The 18,278-nt window shown below is 39.1% G+C and overlaps 1 protein-coding gene across 1 annotated transcript in view; it reads left to right on the top strand.

Moving 5' to 3' along the window:
• CPED1 (cadherin like and PC-esterase domain containing 1) overlaps nucleotides 1-18,278 on the top strand; it is a 341,161-nt gene that overhangs the window by 300,565 nt on the left and 22,318 nt on the right. Inside the window, exons 19-22 of the mRNA XM_027772159.1 lie at nucleotides 7,674-7,894; nucleotides 8,141-8,242; nucleotides 8,648-8,735; nucleotides 13,421-13,567. Coding sequence (XP_027627960.1) covers nucleotides 7,674-7,894; nucleotides 8,141-8,242; nucleotides 8,648-8,735; nucleotides 13,421-13,567 — 558 coding nt within the window. The remainder of the gene's footprint in view (nucleotides 1-7,673; nucleotides 7,895-8,140; nucleotides 8,243-8,647; nucleotides 8,736-13,420; nucleotides 13,568-18,278) is intronic.

Below are 18,278 nucleotides of genomic sequence, written 5' to 3'. Positions count from 1 at the left end.
AAAAAGAAACATGTGGTCTGAGCACCATTATTTACTTCATCTCTGCTTAAGTGCAGGAAGGCAGTAATGGAGTAGAAAGAGCCTCGGCCTGACAATCAGGAAGACTGAGCTACAGTTCTGGTCCCTCCAGACAAAGTGATTTTTTTTATTCACCAAACACGGCAGGTTATCTCTACTGCCCAAGCTCAGAAACCTTCAGTTTATCAGCTATCACTAACATATTATTCCAAAGTAGAGTCCAGCTGATCAATTAACAAAGTTAAATTCTGAATACTTTTTATTATGACTTTTATGATGTCACTTTGTTCATTCCTTCATGTAACAGTCATTGAGGTACGAATCTGTTCTAAGAGTGTACAGTCTGAGCCTTTAAGGTGCTAAATTTTTAATGGGAGGAGATGAGTAAGAAGCAATTGCTGCATGAGTAAGAGAAGCAATTGTTGCAAGATAGCATGAAATTACAGCCATAAAGAAAATCTCAGAGATCCAGACTAGGGAGGTCTAGAAAAGTGGCCAGAAAGAAGGTGCCTGGGCAGAATGATGCTTGTAGTCGGAGGCAATCTGTGGATAAGAATACTTTGAAATAATTTAATTGAACTATGAAAAAATAGATATTTTCATCTTTCCCCAAAGCATCTACCATAGGACTCATTTAATTCAGGCCTCGCACTTTCTTGGATTTGCTTCTTCTTCTGGGAATAAGCAGTAGAGAGCTCACAAGAGAGCAGGAACCAAGACAGGGAAGCCACTAGGAATGATGCCTAGGCCCTCACTTTTCAGTGTGCTCCAGTTTATTCACTTTAGAGTATACAAAAGTGGATGGGACCAGCAGATAACATAATGGTTACATTGCTGGACTCCCACATAGTCAACCACGGTTCAAGTCCTGGACCCAGCTGCTTAAAACTCATGTCAGGTATATGTATGTATGTCTGAGATCCCTGGAGAATGATGAAGGAGAAGTTACAGTGTGGTCCTCCCCCCTGGGGAGGGGTGATTTCTTGCTTTCTGTCTTTCTGTCTCTCTCTGTCTCTCCAGCAAGTGCACATGCTCTATAACAAAAATCTCTTTATAAAAAAAAGTAGAGACATGCCTAAATGTGCAATTTCTAATGCTAGAGTGGCCTTACTGACTTAGTTAATATGGAAAACTCAAATTTTTTTTTCAAATGAGCATCTGGAAGTTTCACTGTTGCCATGACCAAGAAATGCAAACATATTGTGCTATGGGGAAAGAAAAAAAACAAACTTTACTTTAAATCCTAGTTATGACAAGCTTCGTCTCTGGAGAACATGTTAAACTGAGTTATCTTTCTCCAAAGAATCAAGTTAAAAGGCAACACAATTGGACTAGACCTTTGAGAATTATTGGAAAGTTAGACTTTCAAATAGCCTTCTGCTTTCTTCAGAATCTCCAAGTAGTCCATTCTCCCAGTTGAATTTCCTGATGTGGTTATTATGACCTTTTCCATCATTTTACTACTGTTTTACATTGATCAATGCCAAGAATATACTTGGAAATACAAGCCCACCTGGAGAGAAGGAACAAGACCCAAATCAGTTGAGGTTTGAAAAGAGGTTCAAGTTTCCAATAACTTTGACCAGGAACCTCCCTGCCCTTACTGGCACGTGAGCAGGACTGTAATTTCTACACCTCTGTAATTTGCCTTCCTTTCAGCAGCCTGGACAGGAGAGACAGGACAAGTTTCCTCTTTGGCGTATTTGCATAGCTTATTTCTAGGGCAAATGTGTGTGTCAAGAGGGCAGGTGTGTGTGAACCCCTTCTAAACTCTAAGTTTGTCCAATAGGATTGATTTCATTTATAAGTTTTTGTAAATATGTACAAGGAGGTCTTAAAAAGTTTATGGAAATGTGTATTATGAGAAACTGATGCATGGATTGAAAAATCATTTGCATTAGAATAAACTCGTGCTTTAATTCCACTTTATCATGAACATTTTGAAGACTCTTTGTATAGGTTTTGTGATATATAGTTGTGTTGGATCAAACCAAAATCAATTCAAAAAACAACTTATGTCTTCAATTATACTTTCACACATTTCTCTAAAATTATACCTGCGTCTTAATAAACCTGAATGGAACATTCATAAAAGGAAAAAAAAACTATCAAAGCATAACTCTGTAATTACAGTGTAAAATGTGTTTTAAAAATAGTTTTAAAAATATGCTAATCAAATTTACAACTGTAAAAACTTAGGAGACTGACCTAACTGAATTAAACAAGCCCTTATTTTGTTTGTCAGTTGAAAACAGTTCAGAATTTAAACTGGTAATAAAGTACAGCAAGCCAGTAATAAAAGAATATGCAATCAAGAAAGGGAAATATAAAAACGCAGTATTTACAGAAAGTACTTAAACTCAGCTGTTAAAACAGGAAATGTAACTTAAATTTTTAAGTAATGTTTTCAAGTTAAGTAGTGTCTTGGACTTAGAGGTGTTTAAATTTTCAAAGAGTGGATAATTTATAACAGTATGTTCTGACTAATGTGTGAATTCCATTATGGTTACATAATTCATTGTTGCCTGTCAGTTTCAGTAAGTGAGGGTGGATTCACATCAAGAAAGGATGACGTACGATGATACTCTCCTTCCGCATTCAATAAATGCACTGACAATCCAGACAAAATGCAATATAGACATATAATTGTGTGACAAGCAGCCAGGAGATCTGTCGAGGCAATGTCATGTGGTAGCTTGGCTTTTATTTTATTTTTTTTTGTCCAAATTTTGTGTTTAAGAGTGATTTGACTAAATGTCAATCTTTGTTTTTGACCCCAAACAGCAATTCAGCTGTTCATCTATAGCCAATTTAATTAAAATGCACGATTGGAAAACATTCATCGTAGCCATATTAAATTTCACGGAAAGATGCTTTGCTGAGTTAGATTTTCACCATGACTTAGTTATCATTGGCTATCGGATCAGTCTCAGCTTCATATTACAGCTGAACCCCTCCTTGCCTCATTTAAAAATGAATATTTATCTTGTGAGAGCAGAGGTTTATCAAAATTCCTGTGGCGCTTCCTCAGCGTATGGGCTATGCTTGGCCCCAAACAGGATGTAATGAATGAGACTCCTTCTCATCTCTATTTCATTTTCTTTATTATACCTGTTTGAAAGGTCTCCAGTAAATAGGCATTTCCTAGACTGATTTCCCAACTTGGAAATTTCCAGTCCCATGTTGGCATCTATGTGCATTTCATCAGATTCAAAGAAATGCTAACACTTCTGTAAATACTGAAGATAGAACCTTTACAGGAGGAAAGAGAGGAGAGGGGAATAATTCAAAATAAAAATTTTCTTGTCTATGGGTACCACTTGTACCCAGTTCTGTCCCTGTCTCAATAGCGCAGAAGAATCGGAGAAGCTAACAAGCTTCAGTTTACTGTCTTTGCATTGACTGGACCCAGATGGCCACGAAGCCTTCTCTTTTTCTTTCTTTATAACTTGATTTGCTAACTATGTCCTTGTTACTTTGGTAATTCTAGAGAAAGGGGTTATGATGAAAATATTTACATGTCTAAGTATTTTCTTTGTCAGTTCCCTTCCTTCACTATGAAATGAAATGAAAATTATTTCATTATATATTTAAGTCAAAAGTTCCCAAAGTAGAAGGCTGACTGTGGCACAGAGGTTAAAGCAAAACAAAAACATGATGCTCTGTGAGGCTTACCCACATGAGAAGGTTTTAGTTTCCCATCTGAGACTCTCCCGAGTACTTCAGGTACTTGCGTGCCCTTGATCCAGGGTTGACTGAGGCTGGGTATAGATTATAGGTAGAGCACAGTTTCAAGGGCCTATCGAAAGTGCTACTCTGTCTGTCTTGCTCGCTCATAAAACAGATAAATAAATAAGTGCTTTTTAAAAAAATATTCTCATAAAAGACCCTGTACTGTCAAAGCAATTCTACACAAAAAGAGTGGAGTGGGTGGCATCTCACTTCCTGACCCCAAAATATGTTACAAAGCTGTGATAATAAAATCAGCATGGCATTGCACAAAAATAGACATGACGACCAATGGAACAGAGTGGAGACACCAGAAATAAACCCCAAAATACACAGTCAACTGATCTTTGACAAAGGGTATTAGTCAATTCAGTGGGAAAAAGAAAACTTCTTTAGCAAATGGTGTTGGAAAAACTTGGTATCCACATACAGAAAGACGAATCTGAACCCCTATCTGTCACCATTACCAAAAATCAACTCAAACCTAAGACCTCAAACTATAAAACCACTGCTAGAAAACACTGGGGAAACTCTGGGAGACATTGTGGTAAACAAAGATCTCTTAAGCAAGATCCCCAAAGCACAGCCAATAATCTCCAAAATAGACAAGTGGGGTTACATCAGATTAAGAAGTTTCTGCACAGCAAAGGACATGGTAATTAGTGTGCATTGACAACTGCAGAATGGGAGAAAAATTTTGTAAACTATACCTCACACAAGGGACTGATAACCAGAATACACAGGGAACTCAAGTGGCTTACCCAGAAGAAAATGGTTCACCCAATTAAAAGATGGGAAAATTAGCTGAATAAAGAACTCTCTAAGGAAGACATATGAACAGCCAAAAAACATATGAAAAAATGCTCAACATCCCTCATCATAAGGGAGATGAAGAGCAAAACTACAATGAGATACTACCTAATCCCAATCAGAATGGTGAAGATTAAAAAAAATAAATAAAAAAAATAAAAACAATAAATGATAAGTGCTGGTGGGGATGTGCTGAAAGGGGAACTCTCCTACACTGCTGGTAAAAATGTAAATTGGCCCAGCCACTGTGGTGAACAATACGGAGATTGAAAATTGTTATGGACACTAGGGACAAAGTGGAAGGAGAGAGGAGAGAAAAGAGTGTAAGAAGTAAAGAGGTAAGACATTAGTGGGACACAGATGTGGTTTATTACCTGTTGAGGATGACATGTATAGTATTCTCAACTGGGCTGATCTGAAGTGTATATCATGCTGGTTAAAGTCTCTTTTCAATCTAAATGATGTATAGCAATTGAATTTATAAATTAAAATAGTAAACAATAATAATAAATTCTATTGTGGTACTTTACTATACCAGCTCTAGCAAGCAATACAGATGAAGTTGAATTTGCCAGTATCTGAATCTAAGAGCTTTCCTGATTACTCAGTTTCTCTTTAAATAAAAAAACTCTAGGGCAGAAAAACAAACAAATAATTACGGGGGTTGAATCAAGTAAGAAGAAATTCAAGTGATTTCATAAATTGTTTATTGTATTGGAATCGTACTGTCCAGAAGGGACCCTGACCTGAAACATCAGTGACTGGGACCTGGACTTCTTACGTTACTCAGTTTAACTCAAGGATGCTTATGGTAAGAGTATTTGATCTGAAGGAGAATTGAAGAAGCTTTCTGGACTCTTCACACAGCCACTTGGAGACTCTTATACTGGAAAGTGTAAACCTTTACAGATTCTGACTAAATTCACTGTGGATGGACAAATGCAGAAGCACCTGAGAAATGATAGCGATGCCTGCTGTTAATACCAGGAGGAAATACGTGCTTGTCTAATGGAAGACACATATCAAAAGAGGATAAAAATGCTGACTTAAATCTTATCCAAAGACATTAAAATGGATTGTCTAGGACAAAAGTTTCTTTAACTTTCAATTTACTGAAACTTTCAATTTATTAATTTTTTTTTTTTTTTTTTTGAGAGGTTTTTGCTGCAGGGCGTGTGCACTCACCAGAGAGACAGAGAGAAACAGAGAGACAGAAAGCGAGAAATCACCCCCCAGGGGGGATGGCCATGCCGCAATCCTTTCTCCTCCATTCTCCTCTCAGGATCTTGGGCACGCATGCACACGTGCCCGGCATGAGTTTAAGCCACTGGGTCCGGGACTCGAACCATGATCAACTACATGGGAGTTCAGCGACATAGCCATTAGGCTAACTGCTGGTCTCACTTTGCTAAATATTTTTTAATTGAATGGTTGGGACTATGATAGAAGTTAAAATTAGAACTTGATCCCAGCCTCAAATTCTTGATAAGCTGGACCAGCAGTTAGCCTAATGGCTATGTCGCTGGACTCCCACATAGTTGACCGCGGTTCGAGTCCCAGACCCGGTGGCTTAAACTCACACTGGGCGCATGTGCGTGTGTGTCCAGGATCCCGAGAAAAGAATGGAGGAGAAGGGATTGCGGCGTGACCATTCCCCCTGGGGGGTGATTTCTCGCTTTCTGTCTCTCTCTGCCTGGCGAGCGCACACTCCCTATAGCAAAAACCTCTCCAAAAAAAAAAGAAGAAGAGGAGGTAAATTCTTGATAAGCTATGACAAAAAAAGACACAGACACAAATAGCTGTACCCTCATGTAGATTTCAGTAAAACCTACAATGGAAGTTAAAATGTAAAGAAAGCACGGAGAACAGGAAAGACTGTTCTGACTGGGGGAACTGAATGAGAGGCCTGTCAGTACAGATGGGTCTGCAGGCTGATAGGTGGGGTTGTGAAGGGAGGAGTTTTCAAGGAAGATGGATTAACATAAGGAAAACCAGATGTTACTTAGTGCTAGTCATGGTCAGTGACAAATCAGGAGTCTGACATGCTTCCATGGTGGAAAGCAGAGAGCGAACGTGGCCATGGACCCTGCACTTGGAGTCCAGGGAGCTGAGTTTGGGTCCTGTTCACTATGTTCTAGATTTATGACCTCAGCCTTCCTGGGCCTCCAGTTCCTCATCTGCGAAAGGGAGATAATGATTCGAATCTCACAACTGTGGAGATTAAGTGATTACTCTGTGGTTGTGTGACGTCTTCATCTCGCAAAACCTGGTAGGCAATAAACCTGCAGTAAATGTTAGCCGACCCTAAGGAATTTGGATTTGATTCTGTAGGAAACAGCCAGTTTCAAGTTTTTGAGCCAATCAAGGTTTTGATCCTGCAAATAAGATGACCAGAACTAGGCATGTGGAAATTTATTCCAACAATACTATGTGTAGAATGAACTAGAGGGCAGTCACTGAGCATGAAGGAAGAAGACCCACAGGGAGAGAATTCCAACAGCTTTGAGGCAGTGAGAGCCTGAAGCAGGTCTGTGCTGGTGGGAATGAGAAGGAGGGGACAGGCGTGAGAGACATTGTTGGAGAGCAATTGGCACTGGGACGTGCATTTTAGGACTTGGATGAGGTTCAGAAAATTAGATCCTAGTCCTGTGGCTCTTTTCTCAAGTATGATATGATCACTACTGGGCTACTTCTGTAGATTCCTACTTCCAGCATCTATGAAATAAAGAAGGTGGGAAAATCTCTAAGTAGGACTAGAGAACTACAATACCTTTATGCCTATTTATATCAGTAAGACTTGGTAAGCTGATTGGATGAGAAAGTAAAGAGCATAAGGGAGACAGAGAAATCAAAGAAGACATGAAGTAAAAAGCTTTAAACATGAGCTAGTGAGTCAGTAGATGGTGTCATTACTAGAAATATAGAAAGAAGGAGGAAAATGAACAGGTTTGGGGAAGAATGTGATGAAAATCATTTCTAATCATGTGATGGGCTGTCCTTCAAGCAATTGGATGCATAGTTTATAAATATTCAGAACATTTGTTATTTTAGACAATCTCCTTTATCATATAAACATCAGATTCGGGAGCAAGTATTTTTTTTTCTTTAACTTACAGATTCTTTTCATTGGAGACTCAACCAACAGAGGGATCATGTACTATCTGATTGAAAGACTGAATGAAACCTTGCAGGAATGGCAGAAGGTGCATGGCACTAAATTCTATCACAATGTCAATGGTGGGAAGACTTTGGTCAGCTATTCCTATTATCCCCAGTTCTGGATAAGCTCTTCATTGAGACCAACATTTGAAAAAGCACTTGAATATCTTTTGCAAAGGTACAGTGGAACTATTATGAATGGCAAAATGCCACAACATTCTTATGTTTTATTGGAGGTCATAATTGCTCAAAAGTGCTGAAAAGCTTAGATACCAAGGAATATGGCTGAAAATGAGTTGGAAATGATAAGGGGGTCCTGCGATCAGTACGCCAGATATAGTTCAATGAAATGTGAGGCAATGCAGTTAAAATGTTTACCATCTGTTTTAAGGCAACACATGTTGTTTTTCTTTCTGGATTTCAGATCACGTCCCCTAGAGAACACCGACCAGACGGTATTGGTTGTTGGTGGTGTTCAGTGGCTTAATTCCAATCATCTGCAAATTATCCACAAGGTTCTGAAGAGGTAAATTTCTCCAACAATAATTAGCATTCTAAGTAAAAAAAAAAATTTTAAAGTTACTATTGATGTGTCTGAATTTTATCCAGATTTTATTTAAAGAACAATTTGTAATTTAGAATTAAGTACTTAAAGTCAAGGTTAAAATACTTCAAAATATTTTTGTGGTCCAAACATAGCATCCATTTACATTTACTATGGATCAAAGATGTCCATCAACAGAGAAAACTCTAACATCAAAAACAGAAAAGCAAAGAACTAATATACATCGAATCTCTAAAGTGGGAATTTAGTCTTATATACTAAATAACATATTCTGAAAGAATTTCATCTTACAAGTTTATGTAAACAGCAAAGACCTAGAAATATAATTGAAACTCATGACTTTAAAATTCTGATTATTTCATTCAGGGAAAATTTGCTCAATATCCTAGTAATCATTAAAACTTTGGGAATTGGATTTCACCTACCAGTGGATGGAGTGCATTTCTTAACACAGGTAAGCCCATCTCCTCTGGACTACATGAACTTCAGTGTTCATATAAGAATGCTTACCAGAAAGCGACCCAAAAAGCACTGTATAATATTGAGCAATCTTTAAAAATTTTAAAGTAGATAATATATCCAAGAATTACTACTTCAAATCCATGACTATTCCTAGAGATGAGAAGACCACCACCTGCAAATATGCTGTAAGCAATGCATTGAGCTTATAAACAAAGGAGGCACCCAAATAGATAAAATTAAAGAACTAAGGTGTATTTGAAGAGACTATGCTTTAAGTGTCTCTTACTCTACCAATGCTCTACATACCATAAAAGCCTAATAAAGAGGCTTGCCTTTCTTCAGAGTCATGCTGAAACCACACAGAAAACTGTCAATATCAATGAGTCCTTTGGGATTTTAGAGTGGTCTTTTTGAAAATGATTTCTGATTGCTTATTTTTAAAAAAAATCATCTTTGAAGTAAAACCATTGGTTTCTTCCCCTGGTAGGATAATCATAAAGAAAAAGTTAGGGACCTCTGCCCAAATCTCAATAAAAGAGAGAAAATAAGACTAAATGGGGGAACCAGCAGTTAGCGTAATGGCTATGTCGCTGGACTCCCACGTAGTCAACCGCGGTTTGTGTCCCGGACCTGGTGGCTTAAAACACACCAAGCGCGTGTGCATGTGTGCCCAAAATCCCGAGAGGAGAATGGAGGAGAAGGGATTGTGGCATGGCCATCCCCCTGGGGGGTGATTTCTTGCTTTCTGTCTCTCTGTCTCTGTCTGTCTGGCGAGCGCACGCGCCCTATAGCGAAAACCTCTCAAAAAAAAAAAAAAAAAAAAGACTAAATAGAAGTCTCAGAATAGAAAAGAAAGGCAACATCTGTAGGTGAGAGAAACAGCTGTCCTCACTCAAGTGAGGAAGAGCTCAGGAGCAGCCCAAATTGACATGCTATTGAGTCATGGCTTGGGAGCACTAGGAATCAGGAAGTCAGGAAGCTGTCCATTTGATAGGTAAGGAGGTAAAGATGCATGTTTGTGTCTATGTTGAGCACACCTAGCTTTCCCTAGCATAGAACACATGAACCATACTCCCCTGCCCTCCCGCATACTGTTCTTCACAACTTTACCTGTCTGAAGCTGGACTTTCTGTGATACAAAAACAGGTCATTCTTTTTGTGGGTTATGGATTGGGTCCCCTTTAAAGTTATCTGAAAGCTACAAATAAAGATTTTAATTCTTTTGGGGGGACTCTGGTAGCTCCACGATACTTCTTTGATTGCAGCTTCTCAAAGCAACTGGAGTACCACAGCCTCTGCTTTTATCTGGGTTGCTAACTCAGAATCAATTTATCCCAACAAATGTTTCTGGAGCATTTACTGTGTGCCAGACCCTGTGTTAAACTATGCTTGCCACCAGGGTTTTGCTCATGCTCAAAAGCCTTTTAAAACTGAGTGGAGACAAAAGGAAGGAAGAAGAGGAGAGGAAATGGGTGAAAGAAAGAGGGGTGTTGGCAAGTGACAGTAGAAAATGAACCCCTCATATACTTGCATGGCTATCCAAAACTGGCTTCTGTTTTCCTCTGTAGACTTATCCCTTGCTACCAGCACCTGTGTGCACATATGTCTACACCTCAGGCCAATAATACACACACACACACACACACACACTCACACACACACACACACACACACACACACACACACACACACCATCCCTAACCTTAGTCAGAATCACCATGTTTTAGCTTCTCCGGCATGCTCCCAGTCACCTCCAACTCTTCAAATCACTGTTTTCTCTTTTTAGAGACCACTCTCCTCTCACCCCCTAACTTTAGTAACTTATGGTTACTTTCCAGGTGTTAAATGGTTATTTCCTCTGGGAAAACTTCCACTGTGCACTAGACTAGGTTGGCTACTCCTACTATAGGCTCCTGTAAGAGTGCTTTATGTCCTTTCTCATGTCACTTAACACATACAATCCTTGGTTGTCTGTCTCCCCTGCTGGACAGTGCTCTCTGTGACAGCAAGGATGTTGGCAAAGACTTGCATAGCTTGGTAGCCCAAATGCCAAACACAATTCTCAGCCCATAGTCATAGTAGACTGTCAAAATATACCTAGTGTACAAAGACGGAGTGATATTCTTATAATTCAGATGCTCCCAGATCACCCCTTCTGGATTAAGATATTGATCCCTCTATCCTAATAATGAATCACAATTTAGTTCCATGTTTTTTGCTGCAGAGTCCAAACTTGCCCATTCAAGAGTCCCAAGACAGTTCGTTTTCTTTAATTTGGGCTACAAAAACTCTAAGAACCTCCAGTGAAACCAGTGAAAGTCTTTATTGTTTCATTATAGTCAACTCCTCCCCCTGCCCAATTTCTCTCTTTGTTTTTCCTCAAAGGTAGTCATCCGTAGTGATTTCCTATGAGTCCTTTGCATGCAAATTTCCATTTATGAGTCTGTCGCCCATAGAAAACTTTTCTGGAAACTTCTTACTTTAAAGTTCTTTCATAAGATGCATTATAATTGAAAAAACAGGGTCAGCAGGTGGCATGATGGTTAAGGCAGTTGGATCCCATATGGCCACCTGCACGGTTTGAGTCCTGGATCCTCTGGCTTGAAAATCATGCCAGGAGCATAGACATGCATGCCCAGAATCCCAACAAGAGAATGGAGGAGAAAGGATTGTTTGTGGTGTGGCCATGCCCCCTGGGATATGATTTCTCAATTTCTCTCTCTCTCTCTTTCATTCTCCCTCCCTCTCTCTCACTCTTTTCTATCTCTTTCTTTCTCTCTCTCTCCCTCTTTGTCTATGGCAAGCACACATGCCTTACAACAAAACTAAAAACAAAATAAAAAGAAAAGTGAGAAAACACTTGTGACTGGACTAGAAAAAGCCTACAATGAGTTTATCGAGCATCATTTTTTCACACACTGTTTGAGACACAAAGAAAATTTGCATATGCCTCTTTTCCTCCAGATTTCTTCTTTATGAGCCTTTTCTATCCATTGCTTTTATCTTGAAGGAAACAGTCTTCTTTGAATGTCACATAAAAATCAGCAGCAAGCACAGTGAAGAAGACAAAAAATAAGTTTTATTTGTACTGTTTCTTTTACCTTCCAGTTGAATTTAAAAATTCAAGTAATTATTTCCTTTTTTACAAGAAGAAAATTTTTTTTCCTTTAAAAAAGGGGGAAAATGCAATTTCCTGTGTGTACGTGTGTCAGTTTGGGTTCTCTGAGAAACAATACACCAAGACAGGATTAGCTGAGTGAGGGATTTACAAAATGAGGGATTTATAAGAGGGAATGCTTAGAAAGGATAAAGACAGAGGTGTAGGAATGGGCGGAAAGAGGTTCAGACAATGATGTCCAATACACTTCACTCAGTCTTGCACCAAATATCTTTTGAATGCCTACTATGTGTTGAGAACTGTATTTGGCTGTAATCCATATGACATGAAAGGAGAGGAAGAAGCATGCATTGAGTAAGAAGAGTCTCAGATTGCAGCTCAGTTCTGAGAACCTCATGGCCAGGCCAATGAGAAGTCCTGGAGCTGGAGTAGGTAGCAGTGGTGTCCCTCTCTCTGACAGTAGAGCTGACTAGAGCTCCAGCCATGTGGGATCTTCATCTGGAATATGGCAGAGGAGGAAGGGAGGAACATGATCCAAAGTACCAGCACCTGGAGCCTCCACTCAATTCTGCAGCACCTCGAAGTACATTCCCCCTTTCAATTTATCCCCCATCCAACTAGTGAACCTCATTCAATACTGCTCAAGAAGCCCTTCTTGAAGCCTCACTGACCAGCTACATCTGATAGTGGTACCTCCAATAAAGGACTTGCAAAGTGTCTCTATATTTCCCCCTCAGCATCCATAGGGATTGGTTCCAGGACCCCCACTGATACCATAACCCATAGATGTTCAAATCCCTCATATAAAATGGCATCGTATTTGCACGTAATCTATGTATACTTCAAATCATCTCTACATTACTTATAAAACCTAATACAATGTAAAGGCTGTGTAAATTTTTATGTATTTAAGGAATAACAACAAGAATAATTCTCAGCATCTTCAGTCAGACACAACCATCATGGGCCTAATGACATTGTACATGTCAACAAAAATAGGACATTTCTGAACCATGGTTGGTTGAATCGGTGGAGGTGGAACCTGTGAAGAGGGAAGACCAACTGTGTGTGTTTTCTGCCACTAGCATGTGGTGTCTTAAGAGCAGGGATCATGATTTATTGATCCTTGAATTGCTGTCCTTCAGCACGAGCTTAGCACAGTACAGAGACTAATTAGCATTTAAGTATAGGACTGAGAATCTAAATAAATAAATGAAGGTAGCATTTGTAATTCTCAACATTGGGTTTTTTTTAATGGAGAATTTTAGATACTTTGGATGGGTCTTTGGGCAATAAATTTAATTACTTTGATTGAAAGAAAAATTCAAGACTATGCCACCTCAGATATTTCTATATTGCAGATTTCATAAATGGGTTACATTTACATTTTGAGTAAAAAAAGAATTAAAATACATCTTTAAGAAACGCATGTGAAATTCTTTATATGATAATATGTGCAATCCCTGGCCATACCATTTGGATGATTTTTGACTGAGTTATTAAATCATAAAACCATATTCTGTCAATTAAAACCCTCATTATTCTGGTTTGTGTTACAGAGTGAAGTACAAAACTTATGGAAAGAAAATGTCATTATTGTGGATACTGCAAAAAAATATGGCTATGAAGTAGTTGACACATTCACTGTAACAATGGGGAGATATAAAGAGTTTCTGCAGGGGAAGTGTGGATGCCATTTCCATGAGGTAATTATATTGGCTCTCTGATTGATAAGGTTTTTGCTTTTTAACATTTTTGTTGTACTTTTAATCAAATTGTTCATTTTATTTTGCATAAAACAAAAAACAATGTCAGGGGAGATTAAATGATATACTGATCATCATTGAGCCAACGAATACTACATCAATTTGACTCTACAAAATGATGTGTGAAAAAGATGTATGCTTATTTAGACTTCAACGCTAGGCGTATTGGTCAATGCAGGCAGGAAGGTGAACACCTGGAGAGCAATAAAATTGTAGGTGGGTCCCACAACTTTAACACTACTTTAAGAGCTCTCTAATCACTTTCAGACAGAGTATCATTTCAGTACTAAAATTGTCCACTCCTGTGCTATAATCACCTAAGACATTCTCTTCCCCAAGTTCAGGTCTGCCTCAGTCTCAAAATCCTGAAGAAAAGGAGAGAATGCTGACTCATTTACAATATCTCCATTTTGCTTTACTACTCTGCTACTTCTTTCTACAATAGATCAGAGTAGAGAGGAGATGTTAAGGACAGGAAAGGCTTACTTTACTGGTGTAGATAAAACCCAGCAATGTGCTCTCTGGACATAGCATACTACTCTTTTTAAAAAAATTTTTTAGAGGTTTTTGCTATGGGGCGTGTGCACTTTAGTTTATAGAGAGAGACAGAGAGACAGAAAGCAAGAAATCACCCCCTAGAGGAGCTGGCCACACCGCAATCCCTTCTCCTCCACTCTCCTCTCGGGATCTTGGGCACACATGCACACGCAGATGCCATTTCCATGAGGTAATTATATTGGCTCTCTGATTGATAAGGTTTTTGCTTTTTAACATTTTTGTTGTACTTTTAATCAAATTGTTCATTTTATTTTGCATAAAACAAAAAACAATGTCAGGGGAGATTAAATGATATACTGATCATCATTGAGCCAACGAATACTACATCAATTTGACTCTACAAAATGATGTGTGAAAAAGATGTATGCTTATTTAGACTTCAACGCTAGGCGTATTGGTCAATGCAGGCAGGAAGGTGAACACCTGGAGAGCAATAAAATTGTAGGTGGGTCCCACAACTTTAACACTACTTTAAGAGCTCTCTAATCACTTTCAGACAGAGTATCATTTCAGTACTAAAATTGTCCACTCCTGTGCTATAATCACCTAAGACATTCTCTTCCCCAAGTTCAGGTCTGCCTCAGTCTCAAAATCCTGAAGAAAAGGAGAGAATGCTGACTCATTTACAATATCTCCATTTTGCTTTACTACTCTGCTACTTCTTTCTACAATAGATCAGAGTAGAGAGGAGATGTTAAGGACAGGAAAGGCTTACTTTACTGGTGTAGATAAAACCCAGCAATGTGCTCTCTGGACATAGCATACTACTCTTTTTAAAAAAATTTTTTAGAGGTTTTTGCTATGGGGCGTGTGCACTTTAGTTTATAGAGAGAGACAGAGAGACAGAAAGCAAGAAATCACCCCCTAGAGGAGCTGGCCACACCGCAATCCCTTCTCCTCCACTCTCCTCTCGGGATCTTGGGCACACATGCACACGCACCCAGCATGAGTTTAAGACACCGAGTCCAGGTCTCGAACCGTGGTCGACAACGTGGCAGTCCAGCGACATAGCTATTATGCCAACTGCTGGTCTCGATGCTACTCTTATCTTTAAGAGTGCTTTTATGATTCCTTAGAGAACCTTCCCTCCCCACAGTGAGAGCATCTGGCTAAAACTTTAGAGGTACAACTTCTCTTTATAGCTGGATTCCTTCTCTAGCCCCTTGGTATCCAGCTGTCCATCACTCTGTTGGGGGCAATGTGCCCCTCCAGGCATCCTCTTGGAAAATATTCACAACCACACTAGGCATACTCTCCTCAGTTGTTCACATTTGATCTTCAGAAATACCCAAGCATCTTTGCTCTGCCATTGTTGAAAATGCAGTGAATTCCCAATGAGGACTGTCCCCTACTCTGCCGTGTTAATGCTGCTCTATAGCTGCAATAGCTCGTACCAGTTCTAATGCTCCCTGAGCACCAAAACCATGTGTCTAGCTTTTCACATTGATTTTAGAAAGGCTGCTCTCGCTTGGCTTAAAGCAAGGATGAAGCAACACCACAAAGGAAGAGAAGACCACAAAACATTTGGAAAAGTCCTCTCCAGAAATTGTCTCCCTTTCTTCTTCTTTGTCTCGTAAGTTTTTTGAGGAGACAAGAATTTACAGAGCTTGATTTTGTCTATACTTTTGCAAATTGTGACTAAGTTGTCCAGACATTCCTTGGAAAATGTGGTTTCTTAGCTACTGTTATGCTTTAAGTCTCAGGACATTCAGCTGAAACGGAGATGGAGAGTACCTCATTTTACCTCTCTGTCAGATATGGATTCACTTTCTTGCATGGCTCCTTTTCTAAACCAGGATGCATTCATTAATGGGCTGACTAGTGAGGTGACAAGGTTTCCTTCTGAGTCTGTTTTTTCAGCCCTGAACTGAGGGTCAGAATCGATTGTGGTTCTCGATGCTTACAAATACCCCAAAAGTTATTGACACTGCATCAGTTCTGCATGATTCACATGGTCCTTTTACATGGCCAGTGGGAATGCATCTCAGAGATGTGAGAGCCTACAGACACAGTAAAGAATGTGACATTTTGCTAGCAGCTTGAAGCTTGGTCATGCTGCTGTAGAACAGATTTTAAGTGATAGGATACCGTGTGTCCTCCCACAAGAAAATATACCACCCTTTCAGTACTTATCCTATTTGGAAAAAGTTAAGACTCAGGTACCTAAGAGCAATATCCTAGAAGAAAAGGAAGTAATAAACTTGCAGCTGAGTCAGCCCAAAATCACAGGTGGCTACAAAACACTTCTTTTTTTTTTTTTTTTTTTTTTATTTGGGGACTTTTTTCTTAGGCGCGCGGCACCGCCCCCTTTTTTGGGGGGGAGAGGGGGAAGGTTTTTGCTATAGGGCGCGTGCACTCGCCAGACAGACAGAGAGACATAGAGACAGAAAGCGAGAAATCACCCCCCAGGGGGGATGGTCACGCTGCAATCCCTTCTCCTCCATTCTCCTCGGGATCTTGGGCACACATGCACACGCACCCGGCATGAGTTTTAAGCCGACGGGTCCGGAACGTGAACCACAGTCTACTACGTGGGAGTCCAGCGATATAGTCATTACGCTAACTGCTGGTTCCCTTTTTCACCTCTTTTAGAAAGATTTACCTATCTGTATTTACGTGATGTATCTTAAATGAGTATTTCAGGGTAAGGGTGTCTACTTTTCTTTTTTCAACTTGAGTGCTCTGCCAGTCTGAAAAGGAAATGTCTTCCCATGATTTTCAGTATGGCTCCAATTAAAAACAGAAGATGCCCTTCTCATATGATTACATTATGTGTGTCCCTGCTACAAGTCAACCAGTTCAAACTAACAGTCATGGAATTTGAAAGCCACAAAAAAAAAGACTATTTGAACAGTCAGCACTACAATATTGGTTTATAATATTACTAATAAAAACTATCTTTGATTTGCATAGTAATTGATGTAACCATGTCAGGTCAAATTATTTTACTTAGTATGATGTTACATTCATCTATAATTTTCATGCACAAGTCACATTTTTAAAATTTTTTATTCATTCACTCATTCATTTATTTTATGAAAGAAAGAAGCAGCGAGAGAGAAATTCCCCAGCAGGGTCTTCACACTACAATATACCCTCAGCTTCAGCCAGCCTAGGTTACAGGCATATGTACATATCCAGTCCATACAGGGAGGCCCCAGGAAATGGACCTAGGACCTTCAAATGTAGGCCCAGTTGCCTTACCACTATACCACTGCTTAGCCCCATCATTTTCTCTTAACTACTTCTAATGTGTGCTGTCTTGATGGCAAGCCATATAGATTTCCTCTAAATTATTTTAGTTTATTCCAGAGTGATGTTATCCACTTTGAAGTTCTCACATTTACACTGAAATAAGCTTCTGGGAGTATCTGCCTTTCCAGTTACAACACAGAGCTGATAAGATCATCTTTCTCTCCTGACTCCCTTAATGATAAAGTCTCTAAACTCATTCATCGCTTTAGCAAAATTGTTCCTTAAGTCTTGAACAACTTATACCATCTGTTCCTTAGGAAGTCTCTAGAACTGAAACTAACATGTTATAATCTTTCTAAACCATCACCCAGCATCTTATGTCTCTATTATCTTATAAACAACAATCAAGAAAATCTAAAAACCCTCATAAAGGATGGTTTGATGATGAATGTAGCAAGCCAAGAAAAAAGCTGAAAACTGGTCTTATGCAAAAGATATTGAAGGGCATAAATTCTTTTGATAACCATTTTCTCCTCTGTGCTCATTTGTGAACCTGAAAAAGAAAGTTCACTATAGAATAAGAGGAAGAATTAGAAACAGTTGTATTTGAACTATAGGAATTTTGGTTTGGGAGTCCTATATTTTCTTGTGTTTGATTAAACTATTCCCACAATAGATTCGAGAATACCTGAGAAGGATTGGTATAATCATTACAGTTAGATCTTGATGCTTCTTCTTTGGTTTGTGGTCAGAATTCTATCATAGACATAACAAATCTGCATGTGAGCTCTTGTTGCCATAGGTGAGATGAAAGGTTTTGAGACATCTCTTTCATCTGTCACGGCATACTGCCACCACGAATCTATAAACAATTTCCCCACTGGTGTGCATCAATTTT

The sequence above is a fragment of the Tupaia chinensis genome, unplaced genomic scaffold, assembly GCF_000334495.1.
Source record: "Tupaia chinensis unplaced genomic scaffold, TupChi_1.0 Scaffold000257_1, whole genome shotgun sequence".
Classification (NCBI taxonomy): domain Eukaryota; kingdom Metazoa; phylum Chordata; class Mammalia; order Scandentia; family Tupaiidae; genus Tupaia; species Tupaia belangeri.
Note: the sequence above shows the minus strand (reverse complement) of the source record. Positions and strands in the feature narration are given on the sequence as shown.